Source organism: Puntigrus tetrazona, chromosome 13 (assembly GCF_018831695.1).
Source record: "Puntigrus tetrazona isolate hp1 chromosome 13, ASM1883169v1, whole genome shotgun sequence".
NCBI classification, from domain to species: Eukaryota; Metazoa; Chordata; class Actinopteri; order Cypriniformes; family Cyprinidae; genus Puntigrus; species Puntigrus tetrazona.
Window position 1 is genome coordinate 9,595,786 of NC_056711.1, and position 12,378 is coordinate 9,608,163.

Consider the following 12,378-nt stretch of genomic DNA (forward strand, 5'->3'; position numbering starts at 1 on the left):
ACATATACAATATACACACATATACATACACATATACATACACATACATATATATATACATATACATATATACATATATACATATATACATATACATACATATACATATATACACATATACACACATATATATATATATACACATATATATATATATATATACATATATATATATATATATATATATATATACACATACATACATATATATATACACATACATATATATATATATATATATATATATATATATATATATATATATATATATATATATATATATACATATATATACACATACATATATATACATATATATACATATATATACATATATATATATATATATATATATATATATATATATATATATATATATATATATATATATATATATATATATATATATATATATATATATATACATACATACATATCACATACATACAAAAAGACACTGAGATATTAACAAGTGAACGCTAACATCTCGTTTTGTGGGCGCGCGTTAGAACAGGGCAGCGTTCAGACGAGAAAACGACAGTGTGGTGAACTTCTTCCTTTAAAAGCACCAACGACCTACTTGTTCTGACACGGTTTAGCTCAACAGCGGGCGCTATTATTAAGACTGAATGACCAGCAGCTCAAGTTATTATTTTTAATGGACGCCGCTGGTAGGCTATTTACTGAAGTTCACGCCGCCGTTAAACTCATGTTAGGGTAATCCCCTGTACACGCAGCGGGAATCTCCCACAAACAAGGAAGTTTGTCCAACAACAGTGAGAGAATAACTCTTTTTAGAGACAAACTACCTTCCGACTTCGTTGAATTGTAAGTTACTCGTGCTCGCGGGAGTTAGTTCGGAGGCTCCTGCGTAAAGACGGCGGTTAAGTCATGTTTACAACCTTACTACTGATGACGTCACGGGAGCAGGGGTGACGTCATCTCAAACAATGACACTGAGCATCTGCTACCTAGACAAAGTAAAGAACAGGTATATGAAGGTAAGGCAAAGACCACCGTAGAAAAACCACAGGAGCCGCTTTGGGGTTTTGTGAATTTTATGTTCTTAATGTAAAGAAGGCAATTTACATTACATACAAAAATACCCTTTCAAATACAACTTTTTGCCCTACAAAAAGAATGACAAGTAGATTTTTTTTTTATTGTCCTAAAGGTAAGGTAAGGAAAATTCAAACCGAGCGCTGAAGTTAATGTCTAGAATAATAAAGTTGTTCAACTGCAATACCTGTGATAAAAAAAAAAAAAAAAAAAAAAAAAAACGGTACAAATAAATAAAATGTTAAGAAACCCCAAAATGAATAGTAAGTTTATGTTCTCTGTACATCCCGAGGGTAGGACAGTAGATTGTGGAAAGATGGAGAGAAAAAAAAAACAACATGGAAAGAGGGCAGAAATCTCATTTAGTCTCTGTTCGTTAAGTTCAGGAGACACTGCCATCCAGACCTCCATGGGAGGCGCAGGGGTGATGCCCTAGACGCAGGGAAACACAATCATGCACATGCACACGCGAAAACCAACACTGACTCAAATAAATCACAACTCTTTGTAAAACCAAACCTGGCTTCAAATGTTGGCCCAACAAACCCAAACCTTAGATCTAATACTGTTCTTTTGTTCGGAGCGGTTAACAAAACTATGGAGTGTCAGCAGTGTTTACTGGGATAGGTCATGGAGTCATGGTTTTTAGTTACTAAAGCTGGTCCATCTACACACTCACACATACGCACCCCACACAAAAGGTCCTCCCAGAAACTGAACCAGAACCGATACAGCGAATACAAAAAGACTGCAAGGAAAACCTTCGGACAAACAATGAAGAATCTCATTTACAGTGACAAACAGGACAATTTTTTTTCAACTTTTTTTTTGTTAATAAAAACTACATTAAAGGTGGCATAGAAAGTCTAACAATGATTTTTAAAGTTATATACAAACTACATCAACTGTACAATTTGTTTCAAAAGCTTGAATAGATGTTTACGCAAGCATTCTGACACAGTAAGGCATTTAAAAAAAAAAAAGAAAAAGAAAAACTTTGGGTTGGGGGTTAGGGGGAAAAAAGAAAAAAACAAAACAAAAACACTAACTCTGTAACAAGCAGGAAGACCAGCCAAGTATCAGTAGCAGTTTAAAAGCAGCACTGCTGTTACACAAGTGTAGTTCCACTCGTTAAGGGACAACCTGTGCAGACAGATGTTCAAGAAGAGGGGAAAAACAGATTAAAAGGGCAAATCAAAGAATGGCAGCAACAGTAAGAATTCACGGTACCTGTAGATAGCTCATTGTTATCGGTTAAGAGTGAGCCTGATTGAATTTTTAATCACACGAAGGTTGCTTGTGGGAATTGGGGAAGATGCATCCGGAAGCTCTTTACTGGGTAGTCTCTGAAATACAATACAAAAAAAAAAAAAAAGTGATGTCAAATATCCTTTCAATTACAATATGGAGTTCAAATCATGATGATTACTACATGTCAGTTACCTGTGATCTTGATGTATCAATTGTTGGTATTGGCATAGGTTTGGTTGCTGAAAGATCCTCCTGTCAAAAAAAACCCAAAACAAATGTTTTCGCAAAAACATTGCGTGAACGGTTTCAGTTTTAGTGAAATGAGCCATTTGTGGTCAACACCTGAGAGTAATGCAATAAACATGAAAAAAAACAAACAAACAAAAAAACCCCCCCTCACCACTGCAGGCCCCTCTTCGCCATCCAAGCCATTACTATTTGGAGGGTACGGTTCTTTAAACGCAGAGTCATCAGAAAACACCTGAAACAAAAGACAGTGCATTCAAATATTAAGACATGCTTGAAGGTTTTTTTTTTTTTGACTAGATTAGAAAGGTTGATCAATTGTAATGGATTTCTTGGCCTGTGTAGATTACCTCTGTATCTTTGTGCCTCTTAGGTGGATCTTCCAGAGATGGAGAGTGAGGTCTCTTTGGTGCACCATTGACACTGTTGGGCAGTTCAGGCAGGCTAGGGGAGGAAGAGGTAACGCGGGGTATCACACTGCGGCCCACCACTGTAGGAATGGTGTTGCCTGCGGGAGGTGCTGGAGGCTTGGCAACTGGAGTGGCGATGGGCTCTGGAAAAATAAATAGTAGATGAGTGAAATTAGAAACGAAATATATATAAATAATAATAATAAAAACAAAAACACAAAACAGGAACAAGTCCATAACCGAAGATCTGATGTAACTCACTGGATCCGATGACTGGAATGGACATTCCTTGTTCTGGTTTTGGAGGAGAAACTTCTGTTGCTGGTGGGCTGTCCATGAATACAAGGACTGGATGCTTGGGTGGACTGAGACTACTGACAAAAAAATTTAAACCATGCAAGTAATTTTAGGTAATTCTAAGAGCATTGTGACATTACAGCCAACTCGTATTTAAAAACATTTCCTGAGTTTGAGAATGAGGCCATAAAATTAGCTTAACTGCAAAAAAAACAAAACCATGTCACTCTTCATGTAGTTTGTGATCTTTATAATTTCCGCACTGAAGCAAGTGTAGAGTAATAAAGTTGTGTTTTTGTTGTGATCGTTTAGAAAATCACAGAATTCTCTGGTCTGATTAAATCACAAATGTTTAATCCTGATCAGGGACACTACCTCTCCTCAGGTGTGGAGGCTGGCTGACATGGTTTGCTGACTGGTGTAGGAGAGCTGAATGGAGTGCCGATGTCCGTGTCCCTGGAGCTGTCCAGCTGACTGCCATCCAGAGAGCAGCGCTTTGACCCACCACCGTTTGAGCTCCGGTTTATATCTCCCAAACTCTGCCCAAAAGAGAGACAGGATAACGCTACAATATAGTCTTACTGGGTATTGAATGTTACTATTAACAATTCACTTTTTTTTTTACCTTCTTCTTTCTCTGTACAAGTTCAGGAGGCAGGTAATGATGCAACTGTTTTTTCTTCACATGTGTGGCCTCAATAGTCATGCCATCCTTTAGCATGTTGATATTGCTGGCCTGCCTATAAACTATAATGAAACAGTTTTTAGACATTGAAAACTACATTCACAAGACATGAGCATAGAGGAAAACAAGAGGCTGAGAACCTTACCAGTGTCTGTGAAGGACTGGATGTCATAGGTCAAGTCAATATTCACACAGTCAGAGTTATCCAGTTTTTTAAAGCTGATTCCAATGAACCACATGGAAACAAATTCATTTCTGTGGAGATTTACAAAAAATCTGTTGTAAAGTTTTTATATATATATATATATATATATATATATATATATATATATATATATATATATATATATATATATATATATATATATATATATATATATATATATATATATATATATATATATATATATACACATACACACATATATATATACACATATACACACATACACATACATATATATGCCATTTGAAAACACACAGGCTGAGTACTGCTGAGTGGACCCACAATAAATATGGGTATTCTAAATATTTTGATTATAAAGGTAAATTTAAACAAGCAGAAGCTGAACACAAACTTTTAACCAAAATTTCAGCCCAAACAAAACATTAGCTGCATTATTTACAGAATTCCCTTACATTTAAAAGAGGCATGCCATAAGTGTACATTTTATTTTTAATTTTTTTGCTATAAATAAATAAAACATGACATACCATTACAGTCATACAAACTTACGAATAGCAAGATAAAACATTTGGTCTTGCCACACAGCCAACCGTTACTTACTCATTGTGATTCTCTTTTGAGCCGGGAAAAGACTGTGGGTTGACATGGGCAAGGGTGATGTACTCATTGCGCTCCAAATTTCCAACCAACACTCTTATCTTTGATTCTACCAGTCCAATCCTGTTGATGTCAGAACATCATTATGATTTTATGTCCAGAACACCATTTTTTTTAAATTGATTAGAGAGTGTAGAAAGTGAATTTGTTTAATAGTTCATGCATGTGTACAGAACAAATACAGTTGTTTTAACCACTGCATGTGCGGAATCATTTAAAATGGGAAGTTTCAAATTTTCATAGGAGACAAAGTCACAAAGACAATGTGGTATAATGGATGCACGGACACCTCATCATGTAATTACTCAAATCAGCTCAATCAACCACAGAAAGACGTCATTACAATAGCTTGTATGGGGAAGGAAGAGAAAAAAAAAAAAACAAAACAACACATAGCCCTACATTTACCAAAAGGAAGGACTGAACACACACACACACGAAATATGTATAAAACATGGCATGAGAAAAAAATCATTTGTGAGTAGACTTTTCTATGATTATTACTGTCAACTTTTTATTTTTCATTGTAGTCTCTTCGTGCTCTTCTGCTGCTATCGAAACAGGTTTAAAAAGTAGATTGATGTATTTTTTGTGCTTCAAAAGGTATATTGGTCATCCCATTTAAAATAACATTCAAATTGGATACTTTTTAGCTTTAAAGCGTTGGAAACAGTCAATGCTTGAATGTCATTATGAATTGCTTTCATTTCTCTCAAAAGCTTGTACAAACCCTGAAATGAATAACGTTATAACATTTGACTATTTCTACCACAATATCCTAGGGTTGGCTTTTTTTTTCTTTTTTTTTTCCCCTTCACTTTCCATACCTGTGCCAAACTGATATTTTTAAAACTGTACCGGTGCCTTAACTGGAATTTTGTTTCGGTTCTAGTATATACCGGTTACTCAGGTACCAGTGCCAGGTTTCGGTACCCAACACCACGGTTATAGTTGGAGTTAGTGCTTCTGGTTTTCTCAGAGCTGTTTGATCTGTTTATAACAGATTTCTGTGTAGAATTTGAATGATTCCCACTCTTGCAGCAAATTCCAACAATTGGAACGGTGCAGTAAGGCTTGTGAAACACACACACCAAGGTGAATTTCTTTTTGTGCTCTTACCACTCCAGATGGTTTTCTTCAGTGGATGCACTGGCTGTGAGGACAATGTAATGCCTGCAAAAAACCAAAAAATTTTGTCAGTATTTGCTGTATTTGATCTTTTATACCACACTGTGGATATCTACTTACTTGTACTTCTGGAAAAAATTGGGAGGTTCAAACAACTTGGACCAATCAGCTTTTCCCTGAAGAATCTCATCTGTAACAGTTAGACCTTAAAAACAGAACATTTTGAAAAATTAGGAAATGGGTCAAGAGAAATGGCCAATTAGAGAATCTGTTACACACCATTCTTGAACTCTTCACTCATGATGGTGCGTGTGGAAGTGGACACGTTGTAGGTAGAGTTCTGTTGTGGATATGCTGGAGTGATTATTGGCATCAAATGATACCGGTCTGATGGATTCACCTGTAAGTAAAATTACAAAAGGTATAGCAAAAAGTGCTATAAAAAAAAAAAAAAAAAAAAAAAAAAACAAACAAACTAGAAAACTGTATTTCACTACAAAGAATGCAACACTAACTCGTGGATCCCAGACTGGCAGATTTAAATTGCTGTCTTCAGGTTGTTTTAAAAGCACAGGGTTTGGCCATTCCCTAAATAAGAAAAATTAGAGCAGAAATGCAGTTAGGAGGGGGGGAAACAGCATTGGACATTCCATGGCTGCACAAAAGGGACTAGACATTAGCAGCAAAACAATACATGAAGTTTCAGTTCCACCGTATGAACAGAATGTGCCATGACCTCACCATTTAGAGAAGACCAGAAAGAACTTGTGCACAAGTGTGGCAGCAACAGCATTTGGATAGAGCTGACAAGTTCTGGCCACGAGCATAGCCCAGGAAACTCCACCAAGAAAGCCTAGCATGTTAGAATAGATTCCTCGTCCTTAAAAAAAAAAAAAAAAAAACATTATTGAATTTCAGCATAAACTTGCTTTTAGCATGTCAAGCCAAGATTTATAACAAAACACATCAGAAGTCTTGATTTCAAACAAGACAAGTGCCTGAAGGCAAGAATAAAAAAAATCAGACTTACGTTTGGCCCACAGTTTAATTGCTCTCAATGTTAATCTGAAGTTCTCTTTATTAGGCACCAGATACAGGATCTCATCTGTAACACGGCAACCTGCAAAAGAAAATAAGTACATTTATGGAAGAGTGCACAAATTAGACTTATGTGACACTTAAATAAAATCTTAGAAGGTATTACCGTTTAGACTGCGAATGCATCTGATGTCCAAGTTTCTGAGGAGAGAGTCTCCTCTCAGGTCCAGGTTATCAGGAATTGACTGGAGAGCGAGTCTGGCAAACAGCAGATCGATCTGGGTGTAGGTGAGAGAAAAACAAATCAAAACAAAACCTTAACACTAAATATTGACCAGGCGACGTTATCATGAACACTTGAATTGCTTTACCTCAATTCCATCAAACTTGAATTTGATGACTGGTACAAATGCATCTTCCACAGCCTAAAGAGGAATTATGCACAGGATAAGTCACTCTTTACACAAAGCAGTGGCAGAGGTATAAATAGTGTTGTCAAAGGTACCGACCGTGATACCATTCAGAAATTTTTTAATTCCCAATAATATTTGAGAGCTGTTGAGCAGATTCTCAAAAAGCACTGATTGGTCACTGTTCACACACGCTCAACAGATGACTATGATTGGCTACAATAATCAATCACAGACCAAATCACAAGTCTTGTACATTGAGCGTGTGAACACAATGACCAATCAGTGCTTTTTAAGAATCTGCTCAACGGTGCTAATGTTTCAGTACAAAATGGCATCACAGTCTGTACTTTTGACAATACTAATAAATGAGGAACAGAAAAAGTATTCACTCGTAGATCTTTAATCTCATCATGCCGTTTTAGTTTTTCAAAGAAGGATGAAAAGAAGTCTGTTCTTTCGACGTGACGTGGGGCAACACACAAAGCATCTATATCAGCACCTAAAGAAAAAAAAATGTGATAAGCACATATAACTTTAACGCCTTAATTTATGTTCACAGATCTTTAAAAGGTCATTCTGCTGTTAAACAGTCAAATCCAGCTTAGATGTACCTTTTGTGTGCACTCCCAACCGATATGACCCAAAAGTAAAGATTTTGCCACCAACATTCGCTACTGCCGATGGTGGAAGATTCTGTGAGGGAAAATGAAGAATTGAGAAATTTCATCATGTAACTTGGTGATCAGGTCAGGAGACCTCCAGTATTATTTACCTTTGATTCACTGATTTCTGCGATCCACTCTTTCACAAATGAATTCAGCTTTCCAAGAACTGCAAGTCTATAAAAGACACAAACACCTCTTAAGTGCATTTAAACGCACACTGTGCAAAAACTGGTTTGCGGGAGGCAAATGATACACTCAATACTGTGTAGGTCAAATGATACTTCAGTTTATACCAACAACAAATCAAACTGTAAAGAGGAACATCAGAAGTTAATCTATGTATAACAAATTTAGTTAAATATTAGGAAATGTGAAAAAATTTGGCCAACGCAAGTCACCGCAGATGTTCTCAAGGCAACACAAGTTTGGTATATTTTGGTAAAAATATATAACAAAATAATGAGCCAGATCATGTAAACTGTTAAGACTGGCTATTGTAATATCAGTATCAGGTAAAATTACTCCCGTTCATTTCTGCACTTAATTGTGTAATGTTTTAATGTCATGGATCTAAAAATCGAAGATGACAAAAACAAAAAAACCCAAAACAAACAAAAAAAAAGTTAAACTAAAGTAACCACACACGATTTTGCTACTAGCCACTACTACTGACATGTAGGAATACAAAGCTGGTGATTATCTTCATTATTGTAGTGTGTTCCTTGCTTTATATCACTCCATATTTGGGAAGGATTACATTTGGACAAGCACTTTTTTTTTTTCGCTGCTAACCAAAACATATTCAACTTATTCAACATATTCAAATGCATATGAGCTTAAAGTGCAGACTCTTTAATTTGTAATTGGAAGAAAGATTTAAAGGGCTAGTTCACCCAGAAATTAACATTAGACTCGCCCTCAAAGAATTCTAGCTGTATATGACTTTCTTCTTTCAGACGAATCCAATCGGAGTTATATTAAAAATGATCCTTGCTCCTCTAAAGCTTAGGAATAGAGAACTAACCCTTTAAGTAATTACAGCTCTTTAATACATACGTCCCCCTCTATTCAAGTGACAATAAGTAAATGGACGATAGCCTCAAAAGTTGTTTTATGGAGAGGCGTCCAGCAACACAAAAAGGCCTGGACATCCAGGGGACAACAATAGTGAATGTTTAGACAATGCTCTCAATGGTAAAACAAAACCCTTTTACAACATCCAGCCAAGTGAACAACATTTCAGGAGGTAGGCATGACACGAACATGGCATGAACAAAAGCATACAACATCATCAGTGTAACATGGTGGAGCAGTGTGATGGGATTACTGGTGTTTAGTGATGACGTGACAGAAGAAAAAAGCAGCTGGATGAATTCTGAAGCGTGCTCTCTGCCCAGATTCAGTCAAAATGGAGCAAAGTTGAGCAGAGAGCTGTAATGATTAAAAATCGTGCCACTGTACAAATATATATATATATGAACCTAACTGTACAGATCACTGCAGATGTGTTGACAAAAAAAGTTACTTCAAAGAACCATGTTAGTACTTTAAAGATACTACACAGTTGGAAACAACCAGATTCAAATATGAAAGCAGTAACTAAATTACATAAACACCCCACCTGTGATTGAGTTCATCTTCACCCTCAAACACTCCAAACGGTTTCATAGCCTCAGTAAGCTTCTGAGTGTAGATATGGTCTATCTCTCTGGGAAAGGCCAGGCTGATTGAAGATGTGATGCCATAATGTTTCCGAGGCTGCTGCCCGCCAAGCGTACTGTTACCAGTCCTGCAAATAAAGACATGACAGCAATAATGGGCTAAGGCTGCACTGCAGACGTACTAACTTAAATCCCAAAAATGAAATATTGAGTGTAGCACTTCAAACAAAAACAAAGAAACACTTTGCCTCAAAAACATTCGCCAATCATAATTTAGGATAGTTATAAATACGTGCAAAGTAAATTAAAAGTGTATAATGGATAATGGATTGTATATACACACACGCACGCACGCACGCACGCACGCAGATATGCCTATATGCATTATTTATACACACAGACAGACACATATACATACATATATATATATATATATATATATATATATATATATATATATATACACACACTTCTCAGATTAATCAATGTCAGACCACATAGTACTTACATACTTAAATGTGGTTTGTTTCGTGAAACGTAAACAAGGACTAAAAGAACCGCGTTTACATCCGTTGCCATTAGGCATTGCCTAACTTTCGTGTAAACAAAGACAAGATTACATAGCCAACACCTCCAGAAATACTTGCGTTAAATACAGCTGACTACAACGCACGTGTATTTAAATACTCTAATGTAAGTGAGTGTTTATTTGAAATAAAAACACACATTGAGGCCGCTTATCCGCCACAGCCTGCTTTCTCTGACCGTTATCTCAACAAACTGGCTAAACTAGCCTAGCACTGGGTTTTGCCTCAACAACTAACACGTTAAACTCACTAATATCATTGTGAAGCGCGGAACACTTACGTTGACATCTCTTTCATGACCTTGCGTAGAAATATCCAAATATTTTCAGAACAAACACGCAGAAAACATGTAAACTCAGCCAGCAGCAGCCCCGTCTCAATTTATAACAATAGTTGTTGCTCCAATATGGCGCCCACCGTGCAGACATCTCCCGACATGCTCTGCGTCCTCATACCCTCCGATGACTGTTTTCAAATATCAATCATGTTGTTATTGGACTAGTACAAACAGAGGAGCTTGCGATCTACCAGACCGGGTCATTTTCTAAACATTACTATAACATCTGCACTCTCTGGTAACAAAGTAAGAATCCGGAGGAGATAGGGTCATTTTTATTCGTGTTTCAAGTCATCTTGTACGGGCACGTACTTTAAAGATTTGTTTACTAAAACAAAAACAATATTACTGGACTGGACGAAATATTTAACTGTCACAAAGATGATTTGCGACAACATGCCCCCACTAGTTGATTACGTAACCAGTGCGGTGCATATTATGTCTATTAATATACATAGGTCTGTGCGACATGTTGCCTGATAAATACATGCGTAGTAATAAAATAACAGCACAGTGATGCAAGAAAGCCTACACACTTTCAATTGATGACAAATATTTAATTCTTATAAATATTTAGATCACGGAAATTAAGTATCAACATATTAGATGCCTTAAAAAACTTGAATAGTCAATACACTTTTTTTTTTTTTTTACAAGTAGAAAAAGACAGTTGCACAGAGAACTTTTATGGAGATTTATCAAATTTTTTTTTTCCTCTGAAAAGTAAGAATGCACACTATTGCTGAAAAAACACAATACCTATTTAGCAGTCAGTCCTCTTTACTGATATTCTGCTAATATGCATTTTATTAAAATTTTAGTCAAATAGCATAGGGGTGTTATTTAAAAACTACACAAATAAGTAGATTAAAAAAAGATTAAAATACAATATAGTTAAATAATGTTTATATCTATACCATATTATATAATTATATATGTGTATATGTGTGTGTGTATGTGTGTGTGTATATATATATATATATATATATATATATATATATATGTTTTTATAATATATTTTTTAATTTTTTTAAATATATTGTTTATCTTTTGTTTTAGATATCTGTCTATCTATCTATCTATCTATCTATCTATCTATCTATCTATCTATCTATCTATCTATCTATCTATCAATTTTTTTTTATTTTATTTTATTATTATTTTTTTTACGCTGGCCACATGGACCCCAGATCAGAAACCTCTTTTTTATTTTTAGATTGTTTATCTTTTGTTTTAGATATCTATCTATCTATCTATCTATCTATCTATCTATCTATCTATCTATCTATCTATCTATCTATCAATTTTTATTTTAATTTATTTTATTTTTATTTTATTTATTTTTTTTACACTTTACTTATAAACAATTTGTCTATTCATTGAGGGTGTAGCTGCTGTGTTTGATGAAACGTAATAATTCTATTCCAGTTAGATAGGAGCTTTGACACATGTTACGATTGAATCGATTAGACACAAGCCAGGTTTTGGCAAAATCGGTCCAAAGAACTTGTGTTGCTGCGAGTAATCGCTTGTCCACAGCACCATCTAGTGGCTCCATGCCAGTAGTGCGTCGTGATGACGTCCAGCAGCTCTCAGACGAGCAGCGCGTGCAACAGGGCGGGAAATGTTGCATAAGAGTTCTTTCAGCACGAGTAATTATGTTTGGTTGACATTACTGTTGTAATTATTTCGATTCGTAGCGTTGGCTTTGTAATATATCGATATGCGGCGGCAATACAGCCCGCTGTGTGTTCGTA

At 35.7% G+C, this 12,378-nt stretch overlaps 1 protein-coding gene across 3 annotated transcripts; it reads right to left on the bottom strand.

Annotated features, from left to right (window-relative positions):
• Positions 1 to 1,040: 1,040 nt before the first annotated feature.
• papolg (poly(A) polymerase gamma) lies at positions 1,041 to 10,718 on the bottom strand. 3 transcript variants are annotated; one of them, XM_043255869.1, is made up of 23 exons: positions 10,565 to 10,718; positions 9,658 to 9,825; positions 8,144 to 8,210; positions 7,983 to 8,064; positions 7,761 to 7,870; positions 7,330 to 7,383; positions 7,125 to 7,236; positions 6,951 to 7,040; positions 6,662 to 6,800; positions 6,436 to 6,508; positions 6,200 to 6,320; positions 6,041 to 6,125; positions 5,912 to 5,965; positions 4,736 to 4,855; positions 4,094 to 4,203; positions 3,889 to 4,010; positions 3,639 to 3,802; positions 3,228 to 3,337; positions 2,907 to 3,109; positions 2,711 to 2,791; positions 2,503 to 2,562; positions 2,290 to 2,405; positions 1,041 to 2,202 (listed from the first exon to the last, which is right to left on the bottom strand). In XM_043255869.1, the coding sequence occupies exons 1-22, from the start codon at positions 10,579 to 10,581 to the stop codon at positions 2,307 to 2,309; spliced, it is 2,241 nt and encodes a 746-aa protein (XP_043111804.1). In that variant the 5' UTR covers positions 10,582 to 10,718; the 3' UTR covers positions 1,041 to 2,202; positions 2,290 to 2,306. The 3 variants fall into 3 exon arrangements, with proteins under 3 accessions (XP_043111804.1, XP_043111802.1, XP_043111805.1); XM_043255867.1 differs by having other exon boundaries at positions 3,228 to 3,340; XM_043255870.1 differs by lacking the exons at positions 1,041 to 2,202; positions 2,290 to 2,405; positions 2,503 to 2,562; ... (9 more) ...; positions 6,200 to 6,320; positions 6,436 to 6,508 and having other exon boundaries at positions 6,658 to 6,800.
• Between the last annotated feature and the right edge of the window lie 1,660 nt (positions 10,719 to 12,378).

What these genes read in the sequence shown, in the direction of transcription:
- papolg (XM_043255867.1), bottom strand. An exon ending in AATTTTTTCCAGAAGTACAA is followed by an intron (nt 5,966 to 6,040) that starts GTAAGTAGATAT and finishes GGTTTTTTGCAG; the next exon opens with GCATTACATTGTCCTCACAG. An exon ending in TTGTACAGAGAAAGAAGAAG is followed by an intron (nt 3,803 to 3,888) that starts GTAAAAAAAAAA and finishes TCTTTTGGGCAG; the next exon opens with AGTTTGGGAGATATAAACCG.